Raw genomic sequence first — 23995 nt, 5'->3', positions numbered from 1 at the left:
TCTCCACCCCCCTTCCCCATCTGCTGCTTTTACTGGGTACCTATACAAGAGCAGCCAAGATGCTCCAAAGCACAGTAATTACAGCCCACTGGAGCAGACTCGATTAATCAAGTCTACTGGAGTGTGGTAATTACTGCACTCCAGCATCTCATGTATCAACATCCCTGCACTGAAAAGTGGCAATTAAAGCACCATTCAACACCATTTTTCAGCACAGGGATGCTGATATACAAGATACTCTGGGCACTTTAAATTTGAACCGCTCTTGGAGCCACTCTAATTAAAAGCGCTCCCTTCCCCCCAGCCCCTCATGCAGCACATTGTTCCCACTGTCCAAGGGGCAAAGGGAGATTCAGAGCTGCTCTAGCCAGGCTATACAGGGGCTGGCCTCAGCCCAGGACAGCGGCAGCAGTGGGCAGGCCAGTTTCTCCTCCCTGTGCCTGCTCTGGGGCTGGCAAGCAACACCCAGGGGGACTAGACCAAGGTGCTTGTGTCTGGAGTGAAGCTGTGTGTATGCATGAGACCAGTTCCCTGACCAGACTCCCACTTGTGTCCCACCCATCAGAAATGGCATAGCCATCAGGCAGATGCTCTACTGGTGTAAAGTCCTGTAGCTTTATTAATTTCAATAGAGCCATGACTACTTATCTCAGCAGAGGATCTGCCTCCTTGTGTTTTCCTGGCATAGCACTGTGGAGTCAAGCAAGCAAAATGTTGATAATTTATCATTAAAGTCTGCAGGCTCAAGAAGTGGATGATAAGCAATGAACAGAAGCTAAAAAACATGCTTGAGAATTGGCAAAGGCAATTATGGAAAACAAGCAGTCACCAAATCAGCTGTTGGGCCCAATCCAAGACCCAAGAGTGCCACTGATTTTCACAAGAATACAGGGTGCTCAGTGCCAGATGTTTAAAGGGTTTAGGTGCCTAGAGATGCAGATGAATTAGGATCTTCAAAGGCACTTAATTCCACAACTGATCTTTACAGAAATTCACCTTACAAATCTCAAACAGGCTTGCACCCAACAAGGACACTCCTCCAGAGAGATAGATCGCACTTTTGAAAGAGCCACCCAGATGCCATGCGAAGAATTGCTGCAGTATAAAAAAGAAAATCCCTATGAAACACACACCACTAGTTATGACATACCATCCTTCACTGGAACCTTTGTGGAAAATCCTCAAACAACTGCAACCCATACAAGAAAAAAAGCCAGTTCTCAAAGAGATCTTTCCAGAACCACACATGCTAGCCTTTAAACAAGCACCAAACCTCACTAACCACTCATCACCAGAAGCAAGCTTCCTATGGCCCAAACCACACCAAATGGATCCAGACCATGCCAGGACAAGAAATGTAAAGCCTGCCAACACATCTCCACCACTCCCATAATAACAACACCCCACAACAGAACTTTCCTGGATCTTACACCTGCACCTCCAGAAATATAATACATCTCATTCAGTGCACCAAATGCCCCAGTGAAAAATATGTAGGAGAAACCAAACAACAACTGTATACCAGAACGAACACACACCAAAGATCCATCAAAGACAAAAATATGCAATTAGCTGCGAGTGCACACTTCTCACAGGACAATCACCCCCTCTCCAATTTCTCAGTTCTAACCCTCAAAGAGAACTTACAAAACACCTTTTATAGACAAGTCTATGAACTTTACTTCATAAATCTACTGGATACAAAAAATCATGAACTAAATATAGACATTGGAGTTATGACATTACAACCTGCCAGCCATCTGATAACCCCAGGTGCCTGCCTGCAGCTGACCACTTACATTCCTTCACACATTTTTCTCCCTTCTCCAACCCTATCTCTACCTATTGTCTTCCAAACTACCACTCATTTGTATTTTCACAGACCTGCATGTTGTAAATTAACTTCTTTTCTACCTTGGAAAACTCAAAACACCAGCAAAGTCTCCCTGTGCCTGAAGAAGCGTGTTTGTGCCCCAAAATTTGTAAAGAACATTTTTCCAACTACTTAGTTGGTCTAATAAAAGATATCACATCTAACCAAAGAACCTTGCCTGTCTACATTGTTAGGCCAACACGGCTGTATCTAACAACCCTGTAACAGAAGTTCAGCACCCAGGGGCCTTTGAAAAAATCTCACAGGGCATCTGTCTGAGCCTTTAGGCATCTACAAAAGGTCATCCCTTGGACCCTGCAGGTTCAAGCAGAAAGCCATAAAGTCACATAATGGTAACTGCATAATGTGGAGATGAACTAGAAAATACTGAGTAGGGTTCTATGGCTTGCATCAAGCAAATGAGATTGTATGACTGTAACGACCCTTTCTGACCTTACAAATCTAGAAATACACTTACATATAAAATATTTTCAAAGCCTCTCAAGGCTCTTTTGAACTGTTAGTTCTGCCTCAGAAGACGCAAGAGAGATCAGAGTTGTTAAACTCACATGACAGATGGGGAAGAGAGGCAGAGCGATGCAAAGTATCTCACTTAAGGTGAGCAGTACAGCTGTAAATGAAATGACAGAGCTTTAATGCCACTGAGAACGATGGTCCCAGAGACCATTCAGATTTATACCAAGATGGGGACATGCTGAAATAAGTTCAGGCAATGCCAGGTGGATCTCTCTGTAGAGAGCTGATAGACAGCACTTGAGCTCAGTAATGGGCTCTTATGCCTTAATTTAAAGAGACCCCAGCAACTGGGACATCACAGTGTACTTCCATTGCTTTCAGTTGGAGTTGGATCAGTTACAGAGCTAGGAAGAGGATGGCAGACAACATCTGACAAGGATTAAGAGCTCTTACTCCCTGGATTAGTTTTATTCATTCTGATTCCAGCACTGAGCAGAGTGACCTTGCTCTGCACTTACTGTCAGCTCTCCATGTGCAAGCCTTCCTGTTATAGATCATGCTTAGAGTCCAGTGGAATAAAGACAAAATTTCATCCAAGTGCCACTTCAAACTTCAGGACTCTTTCCTTCCAGTGCTCAATTCCTCCCCTTTCCCCAGGGAACAGTCTACACAAGGAAGCAGTCTCCCTTTTGGAAAAAGAATCTGTTTTTCTGGAGCATCAAACTTCTTAGCAGGAGCAATGGCTCCATGGAAAGACACAAGGACCGCAGCAATGTTTAAGATCAGTATATTGTAAGATGCAGCAGAAGCCAGAGATTGTGTCAGCTGCTTACCACCTGAGTCACCACTGGGATTGTGAGCCAAGATAAAATCATTTTCCCAGACCCACAGCTGTGTGGCTCACCCAGTGGAATGGGGATTGATGTGCTGTATGGATCAATGTGAACCACTGATAAAAGGACAAACTGCTACAGCAATAATGACCTAGGTTGAATGATCCTATTTACAGTTAAGAGATCAGCTGCCCTGGGTACTCTAGCAAAGTGGATAGCAGACCCCCAAGGCAGACTAGCCAGTTCCACAAAGGGCTTTGGTGCCAGAATTTTTAGTGCCTTGGCTCATGCGAGACAGAGGTCAATAAGCAGAATGTCTGCTTTTCCCTAATCTAGTGCACAATGCTAGGAGTACATGGAAACGTAATCCTAGTGATGCCAACTGACAGGAACACAAATTACAGCAGATGATACATAACAGAAAAATTAGGAAGCACATGATGGATTTTAAAGAGCAAACAACTGAAAGTAGAAAAACAAAACCAGAAATTCTCTAATTATATAAGCAGCAAGAAGCTTGAAAAAAGACACTGTCAGTCTACTGAATCTTCAGGGATCAAAATGAGAAATGAAGAAAGATAAGACCAGGACTAAGAAACTGAATTAGTTCTTTGCATTGGCTAGGAAAATATCTACCCTGCACCTGCCTATTGTTCATAATAAAGATGATGAGGTACTATCCAAGGTGAGGTGTCAAAAGTGGAGCAAACAGGTCACATAAAGTAGTGTCACCAGGCTCAGGCAGAAAACATCAGAGTTCCCAAGGAGTTTGTATGTGAAGCAGCCAAGCTGCTTGCAAAGCTATGCACCTATTACCAGAGACTGAAAAGTAGCAAAACCTGTACCTCCATTTTAAAGGTTATTCACGGGTGACCCTAGGCATAACTAGTAATTAAGCCTTACATCAATGCCTGCTAAATTAATTGTAATAATAATTTAAAATATAGACTACCCTCCTATCTGGAAGCTCATGATACTAAGAGGTCTAACTAGCACACCTTCAAAGGTAAATAGTCTTACACTAATCTATTTGAATTTGTTGATGAACAAAGGAAAGTATGAGTGCAGAACAGCTGATGGACATAATTTAGATTTTTGTCCCCCAAAAGTCTGTTAAAGAAATCCCTGAGGAGTCGCACAAAGACGACAAAGGACTACCTTGACTCAAAAAACAGTTAAGAGGCAGGAAAAAAACAGAAGGACTAAGGAGTCAGTTTTTATCACTGCAAGACTGATGGAAAGGTGCCTTAAAATTCTTTATCAATTTCATGTCATTTGCTGCTCAAAGCCTTTGTGACATCAAGGTGGCAAAATTTGCAAAGTTATTGTCTGGGGACAATTATGAAGAGTTTTGGAGTGATGTAACTGAGCAACATGAAGGCAGGTAAACTTCACTGTCCATAAACCCAAATGTGAAGCATCCTGAAGGAAAAAAATTGAGCATACATACACCTGATAGCTTTCTAAATTAACAGCATCAACCAAGGGACCTGGGTGATGCCATGGACAGCTCAGTGAAGACCTCTGCTCAACAGGTAGCTACTGTTCAAATTAAAATACATAAAGAATGAGAAGGAAAAGAATATGTAAAAAGTGTGTCATTATACAAGTCACAGTGACATGCTCACCTGGAGTATTAAGAATAGTATACTAGTCCTGCTTATCTGGACAAACATAACACAGAAGTAGAAGAGGTTCAGAGAGTAGCAAAAATAATCAGGGGTCTGAAAAAACTTCTCACGCTGGGGGAGAGGCCAAAAAATGTCAATGCCAGACTTCTGCCACTTGACATAAAGGTATAACTAACTATAAGGAGGACAAAGGTGTGCCTTAAGCTTATGCAAATTTACCCAACGTAGCTTTAAAGCAATCAGCTTGGGTACCAACAACTGCATAACCATGGCAGCACAGAGGTCAGCATGGACTGCAAAACACCAAGCTGAGCTCCACGTTGCTAGGACGGCACTCATCAATATGAGAGCCGACTCATTTAAAGCCAGATTAGACATGTCTACACAAGCTGGAGTTGTGTCTTTGCCCATAACATAAACATATACTAAGCGTATTAGCTGGAAGCAGGAAAAAGCTGTGGGAAGCTGATGGACGTTGATAGGGCCCAGGGTACAAGTACTGGTGTTGGTACTTGAAGTCAGGAGACCATCTGGACCTAGAGAAGGTATTTTTGACATGGACCTAGGGAGGGACATAGTTAGATCTGGTAAATGATCAGAGGCACCCAGATTGGTTTCTTACCTTGCTGTTGCCCTTGAAGCTAGAATGGCAAGTCCCAGCATTTCCAGTTATGTGTTTGCTGCAACAGCAGCAGCCCAAATCTAGTCTTACTTTTGAATAGTCTCACTTCATTATTAGTTTGGTGGGCTAACACTTTACCTGAGCAAAGAAAGAATGATGAAATGGCCAATGTCAGCAAAACCAGCTCCCCCTGTAGCAATCAACAGCATAAAAACAGCATAGAGAGCTTTTATTCTCCTTATCTCAACCCAAGAACCTGGAATACGGCAAATCCAATACTGATACTGGAAAATACTGTTTTCCACAGATTGTGAGATTAAACTCATCACCACAGGAGGTGGTTGAGGCCAAGAATTTAGCAAGATTCAGAACAGATAGGACTGGACATTTATGTGAAGAACAAGTTATAAAAATTTCTGCAAACAAAGATAATATAAAGGGATGCAAGACATGCATTGGGGTATAAGGCAGTCTAAAAGGAAGTAAGTGGAGACCTTTGCAGTTGGGTCATGAGTCCTTAATGGCAGGGTTTCTTGCACTTTCCTTAAAAACATTTAGTGCCAGTCATGCTCGGAGGACACAATACTACTGCACTATGAGCATGGTGGCACTGGTCCAGTCTCGCAGTTCCTCATGACAAGCTCTCTCCCTTTGTGCTACTGTGTTGTGAAAGAGGCGGGTGGAGGGGAAAGGAAAAGGTCAATCCAGATTCCCAGTAACACCAATTGCATCTTTGGCACCTTCAGTGATCCCCCCTCCAATCAAGATTGTGGAGTTATTTTATAAAGTAAACACAGTCCTGTAATGAAAGGCCCACGTCTGTGCCACGTCTGGAGCCCTGGCCTTATCAGAGCCGTCGTGGGATACAGTTTGTTTGTTCACTTTTCATGAAAATGTCACCATGGTCCCTGGAACCAGCCTGTGGGCCATAATGTGGAGGCTCCCCTTATTCCAGGCACAAGATTTAGCATGAAAAGTCTGGAGAGGAATACATGGAAATCAGCTATCCGAACAGCTCTGCTGCTGTGAGCCCCCTCATGGGACCTCAGCTCTGGTTTGTAACAACATTTGCAGAAGGGAGCCAGTGATACCATCTTCACTAAATATTTTTAGGCTTTAAAATGTACTTTCCCCAGAGACTCAGACTTGGGGGGGGAAGAAAGGGGTGCCTCTCTCTCTTGCATCCTTGGCCAGCTCAGAACTCAGTCTGGGATTCTTCAGAGTTGATTTAATTTTCCCATGGCCAGATTTGATGATCATTAAGCCCTAGGCATTCAGTGACAAGCTGGCTTAGAGCCCAAGTAACCTCCTCCTCCCCCTCCAAAAGACTGGGACCTGAGGGACTGCAGCAAGGTCACTTGGAGAGAAAAGACGGAGACAGCAGGAGCATTTGGAACCAGCTTTTTCCAAACTTTCTCAACATAGATTCTATGTCTATTTATGTGCGCACACAAAATCATTATGGGGGAGTGTTTGTAGTGTTTGTAAATGCAGCTGATCCATCTGTCATGGCTGTGTCTGTGCAGAGGCCAATCATTTATAAAGAATGGACAAGTCCAGGACATTTCAGGGTTTTTTTCTTTTGTTAAAGGAAAAAAAGTTAGTTGTAGAAATATCAAGATAATGACGCACTTGATAAAACCACTGCTTCTAGCCTCCTGGATAATATCCCTGCTTCCTTCATCTACCTCCTTTCTCCCAGCTCTTCCTCCTCCCCCCCCAAACACCCATTTCCTCCTTCCTCCCCATCTTCCTGCCCTGTTTACTCATCCACACCTCACACACTGTCTTCTCAGCCTTGCCTCCGTTGCAGTTGGAGGGACATCTGTAACCACACAGAAACAGAAGGAAGCAAGCGAGCCTCACTAATAGGACTCTGTTTCAGCAAAATGTCTCCTGCTTTACACCAGTGAAGTGGAAGCAGGCCCCAAGGCATCTTCTGCTGTGCTATTTGTAATGCCAAGATTATCTGCACTGAGCAATTTTAATATTCAGTTCTGCATGAAAGACCCAGCTGATCTAGGATGGGATGGGTCCCATGTTCCACAACCACCAACAAAAAAACAACCCATAAATAATACATGAATTCAGCAAATTCACAAGGCTGGTAGCAGATTGTTTCTGCAGTGATTATGGCTGCAGCACACAGGGAGGTTCCTGGCTAGCAGTAAATGAGGATTATCCATAGATTTCAGCATCTGAGAGTTAAACAGTGGATGTTCCCACAGAGAGGTTTGTAAGTTGGATCCACCAGGAAGGCACTGGTTATTGGCTCATGGACCTTGCACATGCAGGGGAAGAGGAACACGAACAGATTACTTTGAAGTCACACCCAGCCACCGAGAGGGGAGAAACAGAATTAAACAGAGTTAAACAGAATTAAACAAATGGATTCAGCCAGAGGGAAGAAAAAACTCCACATCTCAAGCACATGACAAAACTCCCCTGCATTAGACCTGTTAATGAGACCTAAATCTACTGTGACGCAGTCTGACTAAAGGAGGAGCTGACTCAATTTTAAATGCATCTGATGCTTTTAAGTTTCTAAGCACAGAACAGAATAGGTGGCACTCTGAAGAGATTACAACAGGGACCCAAGCCAGGACTCCTCAATCTTGTTATGAGTTTTGAGAGGGACCAGTGCTGTCCATTATAGAAGAATAAAAGATGTACCTCCCCCTGCTGCCGTACTACCCGAGGCAAATCACTTCAATCACTCTGGGCTTCAATGCCCCTCTTGTACAGAGGCAATGATTCAAACCCATCTTGGTAAAGTGCTTTGAGTTCTTTATAACAATCACTGCTATATATATAAAAACAAGTTATAAAAAGTGTTTGGGGGCAGTCTCATTCTGATGCATTCAGCTTGAAGAAAGCCTACAGAGTGCAGCCCTACACACAGCTGTGCCAAGTCAGAGAGAAAGTCACAGAGCAGCAGAAACGTCTGCAAGGAGATGCCCACAGACTGGGGTATACTTCTAGTGTTGCACTGCTCCACTCTGCTGGAAGACTGCAGTCAGGATCAGCCAGGCTCAGGGGGCTACAAGGGTCACTCAGGAGTTGCCCAGAGCATGGTACTGTCAAGTGTCTCCAGTCAGAGGTACAACAGCATGAGGACCAGACCTGCTGTCACCAAACTTCACCTTCCTCTCCAAGGGCAAGGCAAGGCTGGGACACAAATGTGATGAGAGGATAGGGTGGATCTTTGGTGGAAGTCCCTTGAAGACTGACCTCCAGAACTGGCACCTCAGCAATAGGTACATGAAACCCACGTTCTGTCATGTTATTTGGGGTTGGAGAACCATCCTCAACCTTCTCTTTCTACAGAACTGAGCATGAAAAGGGAAGGGAGTGTTTCACTGTGTTGTCACAGACTGTTTTAGCTCCCCCTCCTGGACTCTCATTAAGCTGCTGTGTTTGGATCCAAGCACAGGAGCCTCTACGCTCTGTATCCAGGTACCATTTCTGTCTTTCCTCAGGCACAGACTCCCTGCCTGAAACCCCTTCCCCAAGTGGGACCCTGAAGTTCAGATGCCCTCAACCAGGTCTGGAAAAAAACCCTGAAGAATCCCTCTCCATCATTCCTAAGAGTTCTCCCCAGGACCTCGAGCAATAGCCTTCCATGAGCAATCAGGGCTGTATCAGCATACTGCTTAACCCTGCTGGGACTTCCCAGTTACTCCTCAAAGCATCCAGAGTCCTTTGCTGCAATTTCTTGCACATTTCTGCTTTATTCATAAAGAAGAGAGATGCACAGGTCCATTAAAACAAAACAAAAACTTATGTCCCGCAGCCTCACCATTCCAGGAGCCCCATGGGGTTTCATCAGTAACTCTGAGATCTCAAAACCCTCCTCTTGTCCTGCTCCGCCTTCTCTATCTGCCCCTTCACCTACCTCCCTCTAGCTTATTCAGGTCTGTCCCCCTAGCTCAGAAAACCTATGCCTTTTCAAGCAACAGCTTCTGATATCTCCCTGTCTCTTCCCTTTCTCTGCTGAGAAATTTCCATTGTTCCAAACACACCTTCCCGCCCCTCCTCACAGGTAACCTGGAATAACTAGTTTCCTTCAGCTTAGCCAGTGGCTTCAACATCTCCATTGTGCTGTCAGAGCAAAGATGTTGTTCCATGTCAATGCATCTCTGATTGTTTGGCACCCACTTCTGCACAGGGTGTGTGATGGGCAATGAGCACTGGCTAGGATTCTTCCCTCCCTACCCCCTTTTTTCTCCAACAAGATGTCAATTCAATGGAACCAAAGTTGTGCAGAAACACAGCAGGTTTGACAAAGACTTTCTTGAGGAAGATCTCTTAAACCTGGAACTATTTCTGGAGGGACAGAGGGCATGTCTATCCCACAGTGACAGTGTGTCCCAGCCAGGGCATTCCCACCCACTTGCTCCAAGCACAGAAATACACCAACAAAAATGTTTTGGGGCACCCCCTGTGGCTGCTCTGGAGACCTTTGGCTGGCATGCTTGAGAGTGTTGTGGGCCTGGAAGGTGTAATCTGATTCTGGAGTACACTGCAGCCAGGGCACGCTGCTACCTACCATGGTGTAGGCATGACTAGGGACACCCACCCTAGAACAACCCAGTGTTGAGGGCACTCCCCCATGGTCTGCATGAGGAAGGTTGAAGTCATTCATCTGCCTCAATAAAGGTGAACAGGCAACCAAACATGAACTGACTTTTATGAATAGTGTCCAACCCTCCAGCAGAATTCATTGCCTGTGCAGAGATCCAGCAAATTGTTGTGTGTGTCTGCTGCATTTCTGCCTGGTTTTATATATTACACATTGAGATGTACATTCTCAGGGCACTTTACAGAGCTCAAGAAGCATATGATATGATACATTATTTTAATAAATGTTATTTGATTTATTTTAATATATTACACTGTGCATGTGTGTGCACATGTACTCATGCACCTGTGTGTGCCTGTGTGAGTGCATGCATGTATACACAAACATATCCACTGCACTTCCAAGGCAAGGAGCAAGGATATTCTATGTCAACATCTCTCTCTGTTCTGCACCCTTCTTTTTTGAAAGCAGAACATGAAGCACAGAGAGGTTAAGGGACTTACCTAGTCACACAGCAAGTCAGTGGCAAACTGGAAAACAGGTTCTAGGTTTCTAAAGTCCCAGACCCAGGTTCAGTATCCTGGAACTAGCTGCAATTGCCTGTTATGCCTGCACTCATTCCCTATTGCCTATTTATAGTGCTCATAGTTGCTTTATCAAAATGCAAGTTTATTTATTTAACAAAAAAAATGACCCCCCCACCCCTCTCTTTACTGAATAAACATCATGTTTGACCTTTGCATGGGTTCTAAATTTTTACTTTTAAGTGCACATTGTATTTCATTAGACTCTTGTATGTGTTTTCCATAGACACAATGGCACAACAGCAGCAGAGTCTCTGAGCCAAGTCCTGGAAAGACGGCAGCTTTAAATAGCTTCTTTGTCTTGCTTTGCCTTATTGAAATATTGCTAAATAATGTGCATTGAGCTTCAGTTTTATCAAAGGCCCAAAAATAGAGACAATAGGGTTCTGGGTGAACATAAGCATCATTAGAATATAAACCAGAACACCTTCCCCTCTTGGGAGTTTATGAACACCCTTGTTTAGAAATATTTGGCGCTGGGAAAATAGTCTTTGTACCTATCACTGATTCTGAGCCAGCTTTCTCCACCACTTCAATCCAAATACATATCAGAAGCAACTGGAAGTGGTTGCCATCTGCCAACTGATCAACTATAGATTTTACTGGGATGTGGGTCCACACATCAAAAGCTATTTGTTGGCAGCCTCAAGTTAAGCTGCTCACCTACCCAGAGAGATAGGTGGTCTTTTGGTAGAGCACTGATTCTAAACCAGGGTGACAGGCATGCCACAAGATCCTTTGAAGGGTGCTGCAGGAAGTGTAAGGAAATATGCAAGGTGTGAGGTGATAAGCAGATAAGGGCCAGCTCCAGCTCTCCCTGCCTGGTCCCTCTGAATGGAGGTAAGCCCTGTAATAAATAAGTTAGTTTTTGACATAGGGTGCTGCTGAATTCACAAAAGTTATGGAGGGGTACCTCAAGTCTAACAAGGGGTGCCTTGAATCTAAAAAAGGTTGAGAACCACCACTGTAGAAGGAAGAGATACGCTAGCAACAAGGAGAAGCATGTGTGACAAACTTGAGTGTGTGATGTCAGAGCTTTTTCTGCCCAATAGATTAAGAGCATGATCACAAACCCATTACTGTCAACAGGCTTTGAACCAGGCATTAGGATGACATCAGCGCAAAGCCTTTCAGTGGCAGGTAGCTCATGGGGAAAACTGTAATAATAGTCATGGGAAACAATAAGTGTGCCTTGGTTTGGAGCAGGAGTGGATACTAATGATATCTAACTCTTTGAATGACCAGCTCTCTCAGAAGAGGGACTTCCTTCAGTTTATGGCACTTGGGCTTTACACACCTATAAATGAAAGGCAAACACCCGCTGCTGTATACAAAGTCAGGTCAAAGAACCATAGAAAATTAGGGTTGGAAGGGACCTCAGGAGGTCATCTAGTCCAACCTCCTGCTCAAAGCAGGACCATCCCCGACTATATCATCCCAACCAAGGCTTTGTATAGATGAGTCTTAAAAACCAAAAAGGTCCTTGCTCCACAGCATTTATAGTCCAGTTAAGCCACAGATGAGGGAGGATGGAGGTGATAAAACAAGAAAATTCTCCAGTGGGAGCATTCTCCATAAGCCACTAAAGCTGTAGTCAGTCAAGTCATCTTGTTCTCCCATTCATTTTTAAACAATTGGATTTTTTTTTGATGATCTGATGATCAGGCACAATACTGGTTCTAGTGACCCATAGAGGGGAGACCAGTGACAGATGCTACCTCAGAACTGCAACTTTAGTGATAGATTTGAAGTAAAAGAGCAAAGTTGTTAGGTGCATGGAGACAAAAAAAAGGCGCTGGAGCACTACTAACACCCTACCGCAGTGCAAGCAAGAGAATTAAGTTCTGGAGAGCAACCATCCATTCTGCATTCCTTCACATTGGCCACGTCTACACAAGTACAGGTTTCCCTCACTTTATGTGGATTCTGTATGTGAGAATTCACTCTTATGCGACCACCCTTTTTATACCAAAAATTCATTATATGCAAGGTAAATTCACTCTTACTCAATCCATGTGGTGGAAGCCCACAGTCAGCTGCTTTGTGGGAGTGACACACACTAAAATATAGTCTTCTGTGTGGATCTGTGCTCCTCGCTCGTTGTGTGTGATACGTGTTTCTGTAGTTGCCATCCCCATTATGATAGTGCCCTATGCTGGTGTGTACTGTCTGCTGTTGGTGAGTACCAAAATTGTCTTGTAGAAGTGGTAGAAATGGGTTTGGGGGTGAGTACAGTTGAGGTCCTGGAACGTATCCCTATTTGTTACATTGTAAAATGGGTTCCCTTGAAGCAAATTTGAGTTGTGTGTCATTTTCCAGGAATCCATGTACAGCATAAAGCAAGGGAAACCTGTACTTTATACAAGTACTAAATGGCTACGCAATAAGCAGAGTTACTGCACAGTAGCATAGAGCAATGGGTTTTTCAGGACACTGACTGCACAGTAGCTCATGACTACTGTGCAGTAGCATCGTCATGCTTTCTGCAACACAATACTGCTGTGCAGCAGTCTTGGGTTACTGTGCAGGCAGCATCTTGTGTAGATGCGGCCACAGAGCGGGGATTTCTAAGTGCGTCCTGCATACTGCAGAGTTCTTCTCTCCTGCACCTGGGGAAAGAAGCCTCACTCAATCTTTATCATCAGCATAATGCACCATGACAAGTGGCCTCTCTCTAAGCATTAGCACATCATGTATTTTTGTCCACAAGGCAAGTTCCCAGCAGCCTGCACAGCCATTACAAAATACACTCTTAAGGGATGTCCAAAATTTGCTCAAGAGCCCTCCCAGACAGACTCCTAAGCAATGACAAAATAATGGTTCTGTTCTTGCAACTCTCAAGTACCTCCTGAGCACTGGACCTTCCAAAGTACAGATGGCAGCTTCCATACAGCACAGAGCTTCAGAAAATTCAATATATAGACACGTTAAATAAATTTAAATAGTTAATATTAGCTCAAAGGACATAACATATTGGCAATTCATCCCCCTAAATCTATGATGCATTTCCCATCCCAAGATCCTTCAAATATGCAGTTAATTTATCATTCAAAATATACCCAGCATTATTATTCAAACTGTAGTTCCTAGATATTTGACATAGAAAGAATTTGGCAAATTCTGTATCATTTTATAGACTACTACATTTGTCCTTCTATGCATGAGGAAGCCTTTTAGGGAACAAAAATAATAGACACTGTACAAATCAGTGGCTGGGATTAAAGTGTTTTGGGTTATTCATGCTGAACATGAATTGAGATGATCTATTCCCATCACAATTGACTAAGCCCCCTACAGCTTAATGTGGTCAGGTTAGCTCATATTCTAACTGGTGTTAATCCATGTAAGACTGGCAAAGCATGACACACACTGTACGTGGGAATTAACTGTCATACAGGATACACAGGCACCTGGAATCTGCATTACAGCAAGGACATGGCACAGGTGAAGGAAGAAACACTCAGAATCCCCAATTGTAGGTATCAAGAATTGCAGATCACCAGCAAAATAAACTATTTTTAAATCTATGAGACGCACACAATTTTTACTTCCTTTACCATCTGAAAAATTTGCATAGATAAGAGAGGCTGCATTCAGCTTGCTATCCCCTTCACAAAGCACACAAGAGATCCAGCATAATAAAAGTGGTCTGATACTTACCACCATCAGTCATGCTCTCACTTTACAACAGAAATCTCTTGGCAAGACAAAGTTCAGTCAGCTGTTTTGTTGAGGGTTTGGTGTCTCCACTCTCCCCCATGAAACAGCCCCAAAGGAGACAGAAGTCTTTCAGCAGTATGGTCCTCCTGCATCAGGGCCCTGAAGGAGACTCTCCAAAAGAGTAATTACAGGAAGAAGTAAGAACTAGATGGAGCAGAAGGAGCAATTCTGCCTGGAAAGCAACATCCCAAAGAAACCCAAACTCAGTGCACTAAGCTCAACCAAAGGCTTGAACAAGCATGGGGCTCCAAAAGCCAGGACAGGACCTCTAGGTGTATAACCTTGAACATTTACAGATTGTCTCTAGGTCCCATGTGGGCACCTGGAGAATATCTAGTGCTTGGTGGTCGGTTTCTCCAAAGTTACATAATCACTGAGGCTAGGGAGAGAAGTTACACATAAACTGATTTAAGCGATCAGAAACTGGTTTAAGCCTGTAACAGAACAGAAGCTCAGGGCACATAAACCAGTTTCAAAATGGCTGAAACTGGTTTAAGATAAACCTGGTTGAATGAAGTATCAGACTTAACTGATTTGGGTCAAACCTGGTTATGAAACTTCTGTCCCAGACCTCTTCCTGGTTCATAGTTTCATAGTTGGTAGGGTCGGAAGGGGCCTGAGCAGATCATCAAGTCCAACCCCCTGCCATGGCAGGAAAGAGTACTGGGCTCAAATGACCCCAGCAAGGTGATTGTCAAGCCTTGTCTTAAAGACCCCCAGGGTAGGAGCCAGCACCACTTCGCTTGGAAGTTGGTTCCAGATCCTAGCCGACCTGACAGTGAAGTGGCGCCTCCTGATGTCTAATCTGAATCTACCCTCTGCCAGCTTGTGATCGTTATTCCTAGTCACTCCTGGCAGTGCTCGGGGGAACAGCGACTCCCCCAGTGCCTGCTGGTCCCCTGTGACTAGTTTGTAACAGGCCACTAGATCCCCCCTCAGCCTTCTCTTGTGGAGGCTAAACAGGTTCAGGTCCTGTAGCCTCTCCTCCTAGGGCCTGCCCTGCTGCCCCCTGATCATGCGAATAATTGTCTCAAAAAGCTTACCCAGGATCGAGGTAAGACTAACTGGCCTATACTTCCCCGGGTCCTCCTTCCTCCCTTTTTGAAGATGGGAACCACATTGGCCCTCTTCCAGTCCTCTGGCACCACACCAGAGCACCACGAGTACTTGTAAAGCTGTGCTAGAGAAACTCTGGAAGTCAGATAGTGCTCATCTCCCAGTTCACAGGAAGGTTTACCACCATGCGGCTAGGATAAGAATCCAGAGTACATTTTCCACTCACCAGCAGCCCACCTCACGATGGTCAAATCAAAAGCTGGAATTATGTGGTAGCCTCCTCCCTCCCAAGTAGTCTAGTTTTGGGCTCCCCACATGGACCCATATGAACCCTAATCCCAACCAACATGCCAAGGCATGCTGAAATTCAGCAAAGATTACTGGCCAAGAAAAATCACCCAGTGGCTGACCTAATATAGATGAAAGAAGCTGAATGCATTCTCACAGGCAAGCTAAGGAAGTGTGGGCTGCATGAATGGATTGCAAAGTGGATAGAAAACTGGCTGGAGCATCAGGTTCAGAGGGTAGTAATCAATGGTTTGATGTCTAGTTGGCAGCCGGTATCATGGAGTGCCCCAGGAGTTAGTCCCGGAGCTAGTTTTGTTCAATATTTTCATCAGTGACCTGGAAGACAGTATTGAGTACACCCACATCAAGTTTGCAGATGACACCAAGTTAGGGGAGTAGTAGATACACTGGAGGGTAAGGTTAGGATTCAGAGGGACCTAGACAAATTAGAGGACTGGGCCTAAAGAAATGTCATGACAAGTGCAACAAGGACAACTGCAAAGTCCTGCACTTAGGATGGAACAATCCCGTGCACCGCTACAGGCTGGGGGCTGACTAGCTGGGCAGCAGTTCTGCAGAGAAGGACCTGGGGGTTACAGTGGACAGTAAGTTGAATATGAGGCAACAGTGTGCCCTTGTTGCCAAGAAGGCTAATGGCATACTGGGCTGCATCGGTAGGAGTGTTGCCAGCAGGTCAAGGGAAGTGATTTTTCCCCTCTATTCAGCACTGGTGAGACCATATCTGGAGTCCTGTATCCAGTTTTGGGTCCCTCACTCCAGCAAGGATGTGGACAAATTAGAAAGAGTCCAGCAGAGAGTAACAAAAATGGTTCAGGGGCTGGGGCACATGACTTCTAAAGAGAGGGTGAGGGAACTGGGTTTATTTAGTCTGGAGAAGAGACAACTGAGAGGGAATTTAGTAGCAGCCTTCAACTACCTGAAGTGGGGGGGAGTTGAAAGAGGATGTAGCTATTGTGTTCTCAGTAGTGGCAGATGACAGAACAAGGAGTAATGGTCTCAAGCTGCAGAAAGGGAAGTTTAGGTTAGATATTAGGAAGAATTTTCTCACTAGGAGGATAGTAAAAAAGTGTAACAAATTTGCTCCTGGTCAGCCACACCAACAGGGGGGAGTTCTCTGTCCCCAGTCCTAGCGCTGCTCAGCTCCCAGATTCCCCCAGGAGCCGATCAGCGCTGAGACGGGGTCCTTTTCTGCGCCCCCTTCTCTCCCCCCGCCCCCAAAACCTGGTGCCGCATGGCTCCCAGCTCCCAACAGGTGCCACAGCCAAGGAGACTGGAGCTGAGAAGCTCTCAAAATTTGCTCCCAACAGGGTACATGTATAAACACATGCCCATGGAAGGCTTACTGTGCAGTAATTTCCTGCGCAATAAGTCTATATTGCATTAATAGCACATGTAGAGATGCTCAAAAACATTCATTTTCAGTTTTACTAGTTCAGAAACAAGTACAAAATTGGTTCTGTTTGCATTAGCTGCACAGCTAAGTTGTCACAAGTCGTTTCCTAGTGGCAAGAAGTAACCTTCCTTGCCAGCTTTCACTCACTACACACACATACACACATGCAGCAAGTAGATAAGGACTGAGACTCCAGTTTCCCTGATAGACCAGTTGCCATCCTCAGGGACTGCTTTATCTTATCCTACTCAGATAGAAAGTCAGACTTTGGCTTAGAGGATTTTCTGATAGGTGGTTGCCTCCTCCAGGTTTACCTGTGCTCAGTCCTTTAAGCTAGTTGTTCTCAACCTTTTTTGGACCAGGACCCATTTGTAAACATCAGTGGCCAGTCCCAGCCCAGTGCCCCTCACTCCTGACCCACAGCCCCCCAGCCCTTCCCCCACGTGTGGGGCAGGGGGGGCATGTGGATGCCCCAAGCAGCCCCTTGCAGGCTGGACCTCTGCCAGCCTGCAAGGGAAAAGCCAGTTTCCCCATTTTTCTCCTTTAAAAGGAGAATCAATTTTTAAAATTTGTTGATTCATTGTTAAAAGTTTGTTTGCAACCCTTTCGTATATTCTTGCAACCCACTTTGGGTTTCATAGTTTCACAGATTTAGGGTCGGAAGGGACCTAGTAGATCTTCTAGCCCAACAACACGCCAGGTTGAGAAATGCTGCTTTAAGCCTTCCGCAGTCCTAGTTCCATGCTGACACAATCCTCTTTCTTAGCCTACACTGCACTCTAGCGGTAGATGTTCATTTCTACTGACTGGCTGGCAAACCACCTCTCTTCTGAGTGTAGGCACGCACATAGACTCAGAGCTGTTTCAAAGGCGAATGTTTCAAAAGGGCCGCAGCTGTTATGGTCTAATCGTTACTTGTGGACAAATGGGAACAATGCAAACACAGCAGAACCGCTCCAACTTTAATACCACTTCATCCAGTATTAAAGTGTTTTCCAACAGTTGTACCATTGAACTTGTTCACATGGAAGGATTGGAATGTGACAGCTGTGGCCCTTTTGAAATGGCTCCAACAGATGCGCATCCACACCCTGATGCCTGCCCAACTACAAGGCTACAGCTATGGGAACAAAGCCGAACGGTGCAGACACCAGTAGAGAGAGCAAGATCCGAATTCTGCAAGTGGTTTAGGGGGAACGACTAAGACTGAAGATGAAGCTTAGAGGAATTAGACTGAATAGCAAGGAGATTTCTTGCTACAGAGATGCACAGGACTGTGGGATAGTTATTATGGGAATCATTGGGTGCATCAGTTACTGAAGCAATGGGGAAGTGACTGGCCCTAGCTGAGTTTCTTCAGTAGTTCCATGCTCTTAAAGACCAGTAAGACTCTAGATGCAGGGTGCCAGCTCCCCATTGCTATGCCCTGTCTACAGAAACCTTTCAGGCTGCAGTAAGGGAGGGAGGGCCAGAAGAGCTGTCTTTGGGGCTGAGCCACAGTAAAGCATCTCTCAAGCTGCTCACACCACACAGCCAAACACTGTCATTGCTGAGGAACGCTGTGGTGAGAGAGCTGCACCACTAACATTCTCGTAACAGAAAGGGCATTATGGGGAACAGGCCACCCTTGCACAAAGGGGCTGGGATCAAACAAGGCACTGGAGAGCAGGCCAGCCCACAAAGATCAGATCTGGAGCTGGACTTGCCTCATACTTGGGGGCGGGACCTGGACCTGGGATGCAGCTATGGGGCCGGTCCCATTTCCACATTCACTCCTTACAGCCCTTCTGAAGGTAGCGTATCAGCGAGGTAAAGTGTGCAGGAGTAAGTGAACCATGATCTTCTGAGGCTATCATCACTACCACTCTGTACAGAAGTCTGTGTTGCTGTAGAACCAGGGTTTTAGTGCCAGTTCCCCAATATAAGACAGAGATAAAGATGGAGAGAGAGAGAATGAAACGTTGTTAAACATCAGCAGTTTCCCCCATACCACCACCACCACTGCACATTTCCACCAATTTTAGGAACTCATACTCAGACCCTCCATCCCCAGTATGTCCTGCTTGCTGCCAGACTGGAAGCATTATAAAAATAGCTGAGTGAACTGTGCCCAGCCCCAGTAGAAACCAGAAAATTCAGAGTAGCACACAAACATTTAAAACAGCCCAATAAGTTACCCCCATTTGTCTGGAGTTTAATAAATTGTTTAGGGACAGTGTGGGCAGGGGGTACCCGTTCCCACCATTCTCTTTTTTACTCAAGCCATTTCACTGAAGTTCACAGCCCAAAGTGACTGGATACAGTGTCAAGACACATTTGCTATAATTTAAGTGGTTAAATATTCCCTCTCATCCTGGAAACAGATTAGCCCTTCCAATGGGATTACCATAGATAGAAGAACTGAATCAACACCACAAGCCCTCAAAACACTGACATTTCTCATTTCAAAATAGAGGCAAACTCAGCCCTACATGGCAAAATTGCCTGCTATCTATATGCAAAGAAATAAAACAGCTAATATTATCCTCCTGACAACTGCCTGGCCAGACAAATGCCATGGACTCTTGGCTAGACCATGAGAAAGTTTACTGGACCAAAAAACACCTGTAACATGTCTAGGAATAAAAGACAAAGTTGTTCTAAATCAAAAAGTTAAAACATCTTTAGAGCCAGCCAAGAACCAGGGAATAAAACACATTTGTTTTGTTTATCTGCATTCAACATAAAAATCAGGCAAAGTCATTGCCTAGCATAAGAAACTGTCTACCAAAAAAAAAGTTTAAATCTAATGCTCAACAAGAAGGTCAGATGAGAGAAATAGATCATAACAATCACAGGAGCATCTCTGAGCAAACACAGAGGCCAGACTAGAAGTCAATGCTGCAAACATTCATCTCAGGAATGAGCATTCCCCTCACCTCTCCTCTGTAAGTATTCATAGTATGCAGCTCTAGTGCAGAGGAACTACGATCACTCTGAATTAGAAAAAATCTTAGATATCACACATGCTGGCTAGAGAAAGGAACTGACGGTGTGATCTGCTGCCACAGCAAAGGATTGCAAGGCAGGAATTCCTGGGACCTGAGAATCTCCACATGTGCTAAAAAATACCCCACCATGGTTTGCCACAATATGTGCACATTCAGAAGTGGTGTAAACAGGCCAGGATGCCCGAGCATCTTGTGTTGTGCAAGGCATGCACAGCAAAGGAACCAGGCGCAGAATGTAACAGCTGGAGTTGGTCACATGTGACAGTGCCTATAGGTGACCCAGCCAGAAAGATTACAGCCTAACCTCCCCTAGCAAGAGATGCTAAATAGCTGCCATGCACAGATGCTGAAGTAAGCAAGACCCTGTGCCACACATGAGACCTAAATTATGCAACGTTTCTGCAGTCATGCAGCAAAGAACTGAGAGGCCCTCTGCACCACTCCAGCCCAGTTCAACCCACATACTGACCTCCTTGCATTCATTTATCTTCATATTAACTCAATTTTTTTTCACACTGTCCCAACTTCAAAGCTTTTTTGACATGTTGCAGACAGCTGTACTGACCTGACCTAGACATTGCCAGTGAAGAAATTGGTAGTCCAGACACATGGGTAGCGGGGAGTGGGACTTTGGAAGCTAGGGAGGTGTGGAAGCATGTTAGGATTTTTGGAATGAAGGCTGTAGCTGAGGCTTCCAGTTCCAGGATGTAAAACAGGTATAGAGGTGACTTTCCATTTGATGGAAGACAGTAATAGATGGAAGACAGTAATAGATCCAGGAACAGGGCAAGGTGGGGGATGCCTCCCCAGCTTTGGCCATGCTGAGTTTGCTGCCAGGTCACCATGGGCTCCTCACGAAGCTCCACATGAACAGTCAAGACTGAGCTCATCTATTGATTGGGGGGTGGGGTGAGGAGTCTGCACTAAGCCCCTGCTTTATGTAGCTCTGGAGCCCAGGGGATAAGCATGGCTGCTATTTGACCTTCCCTTGTCTCCCCCTTCCCAGGGAATTTAACAGCAGCAGAAATGAGGGCGTGACTGGCAGTGGCAGCACTCACCCTCTGGACTCTGGGACTGTGGGAAAGTGGGGGCTCCAGGCAAACCCCGCACTGAGAGCTCAGTGTGACACACAGAGGTGCAACCAAGCTGCCACCCCTGATGGAAGATGGGGACTTGAATTTCTTGTTCTCCAATTAATCACCCCCCCACACACATACACCTCACCTTGCTATCTGCTGCTACATGACAAATGTCATAACCAATGCCCACATTAACCTATTTCAGCTGCAATGATCAGGTAAGATAGTTAGCTGTGAAGCTGAACTATGGAAATATAACTCTCCCTCAAGAGGACTGGGGGGTTGTTTGTTTGGGGGGGGGGGGGGGGTTAAATGAAAGCCAAGACTGTGGAGCACACAAACAAAAAGACTCTCCAAATTGCACAGCATTAGAAGTGCCTCACACAAGTAACTGGCAACCCCTGGTGTATGGTGCCAGGAGGCCGAAGAACACGGACACCTAGGTGGTAGCTTACTGTTGCCTGGGCTGATTTCCAAGAAGGGCACGGTACCTTCACTCAGTGCTAGGTAGTGAGAGCCTTGATCAGCATCTAATCTACAGCACCACCCTGTATAACAGCAACACCCCTCCCTTAATATACACACAACAGCCACCCACTCTCAGCATCGCACAGCTCAGCTGGGATAGCAACAGCCTGTCTTGAGAAAAGGATCCAAGCAACCTGCTCTTTCTGTCCTTCCCCACTTCCACCTTGTTGCACTCATTGCCTGAATGGTACTCTCACCAGCGCAAAGCAACTTTCTCTAGGCAGCCAGAATTTGCAGTCTCACCTGAATGACCAGTACATTTCTTGAGTGGGAAAAAATAGTTAATCTCCTATGGCCAAGTCTGGATTGATGTTACCCACAAGCCCCTTTTTCTGCTACACTAGGTGTTACGATGCACTGTCAGGGTGCTGCCTAACCTGGTGCAGTTGAACTAGTTGCAACATTTCTGCCCCTTCTCCAGGAAGCAAGAACACAGAACTGGATCTATCCCCAGTGATTTATGCCATATTCCTCCCTGCAGGATCCGAATGCCCTTCTCCTTGCCCTTACGCTGCAGACACCTGCATGGAAGTTCAGACTGAGACGTGTTAAACAGTGTTGCTGACTGCCCTGATGTACATCACCATCCGTTCTGAGGAAAAGCTCATGCATTTTAATTATATAATAATGCTGTCACATTTTGGATAGCAAAACAGCTGCTTTTTTGTCCTAAGAGGGAGGAGAAGAAGAACCAGTTCGTTAAATCTATTTTAGGAAGTCAGTAAATAAGATCAAAGCCATAGATATTTAATATACATATGAAAGAGTGTGAGAAGGGAGTTGGTACTGAAGTGCCAAATTCTACAGCAGGTAGTTTGAGGAGCGCGGGGTAGATGTACAAGACCCGAGGCCCAGGAGGAGCTAATGAGAAACAAGTTCTGCCCTGTTGAAACTTACCACTTGATGATAATAATAGTTAGTGTCAATTTGCTTGTTACCCAAGATTGTTTCTCTTTCCCACACCCAAATATTCAGGTTATGCTGCATCAGTATTTCACAGGGGTTGGCTGAACTCAGCCGCCAGCCTCCTTCAAATCCAGCCAACCAGGCTGCTTTCTGTTGGCCTTTTCATAAGATGCTTTGAATGAAACAAAACAGGCAACCAGAGACTGACACCCAGCGACCAGCACTGTGCCGGCTTATTAGTCCTGCTGGATGTTTCAGCAGGCTGCGAGGCGGGATTAGCAGACAGCTGAGGTTTGAACTGCAGAGGGCGGATTTGGCAAGGCTCCCCGTCTCCCAGGCAGTAACTGCAAAGGCCAGAAACCTACTGGTTATGCGGAGGGAAGTCAGGTTTGCACCTCCCCATGAGAGAGAGCAGCTGAGGGGCTGGAGCCTTTTCAACCCTTGCACATCAGCCACGCTAGTCTCTCCAGGGCATTGGGCTTTTGAAGATGTGTTTTTGCCCCACTCCAGCCTGTTGCTTCCTTTCATAAACAGACCATTTCCACACATACAAATCAAACGTGCACTTGCCCCTTCTGGAGCAGCCGCCTTACCACACAGGCCTTGGTGGTGCTCCTAAAGTCGATGGGTTTCCCTCGCAGCAATCGGAGACAGGTGTCACGTCCCAGGCACTGGCCTGCCCAAGGCATCTTTTGCCTTTGAAGCAGCAGGTGCCTGCCTTGCTGGCAAGAGGCGCCTGGGGAAGCTGGCACTACTTACGTGGTATCTGGGTCCATGAAGGCAGTTTTCCTTAAGCATTCCTGGGCATAACTTCTTCTGGTGGGGCTCACTACCCTCCCCTCCCCCAAGGTGTTGGGGCTTAAAGACCGCTTTATGGAAATGGGAGGCTCCTGTTCCTGACAGCAGATGAAACCCGGGGGCATTCAGATGCCCCCGGGTTTCATCTGCACCCCAAACCTCCTGCACGTAGGATCCCCTCCAAAAGACTGGAAATATCCGGTGGGGTGGAGGATGTTTGCCGGTTGCAGGGCCACTTACGGTTCTGGACTGACTCGCAGATTTGGACTTGATTTGGTTTGGAACACGACAAATTTCTCTTTAAAAAAAAAAAAAAAAGCCTGGGGAAGCTGGCAAAGCACCCGCTGCCCTGGAAAGGCCATATGCGTGGCCGGGCACCGCAAGGAGCTGGCGGGAAGAAGGCGCGGGAGCTCCGGGTCGCGGCCTCCGCAGTGCCCCCCAGCCCCGCACACTCACCCGCGCCCTGGCTGCCGCTGCCCACGCGGATGGAGGCGCCCAGCAGGACGGACTCGGCGTTGCCCATGGCCCGGCTCGCAGCGCTCGCGGACTCCAGCCCTTGGCAGCCCGCGCCGCTCCCGCCAGATCCCGTTCGAACCCGCGCCCGCCCCCGCCGC

General features: G+C 45.8%; 1 protein-coding gene across 1 annotated transcript in view; it reads right to left on the bottom strand.

The window, feature by feature from the left end:
- The window catches only part of NEURL1B (neuralized E3 ubiquitin protein ligase 1B), a 253871-nt gene extending 229949 nt beyond the window's left edge, over window positions 1–23922 (bottom strand). The window contains exon 1 of the mRNA XM_019506412.1: window positions 23838–23922. Within this exon, the coding sequence (XP_019361957.1) occupies window positions 23838–23904 (67 nt within the window). The 5' untranslated portion in view covers window positions 23905–23922. The remainder of the gene's footprint in view (window positions 1–23837) is intronic.
- Window positions 23923–23995: the final 73 nt, after the last annotated feature.

The sequence above is a fragment of the Gavialis gangeticus genome, unplaced genomic scaffold (assembly GCF_001723915.1).
Source record: "Gavialis gangeticus isolate Ggan-Ray unplaced genomic scaffold, GavGan_comp1, whole genome shotgun sequence".
Taxonomy (NCBI): Eukaryota; Metazoa; Chordata; order Crocodylia; family Gavialidae; genus Gavialis; species Gavialis gangeticus.
This window is presented reverse-complemented; position numbering and strand designations above follow the sequence as displayed.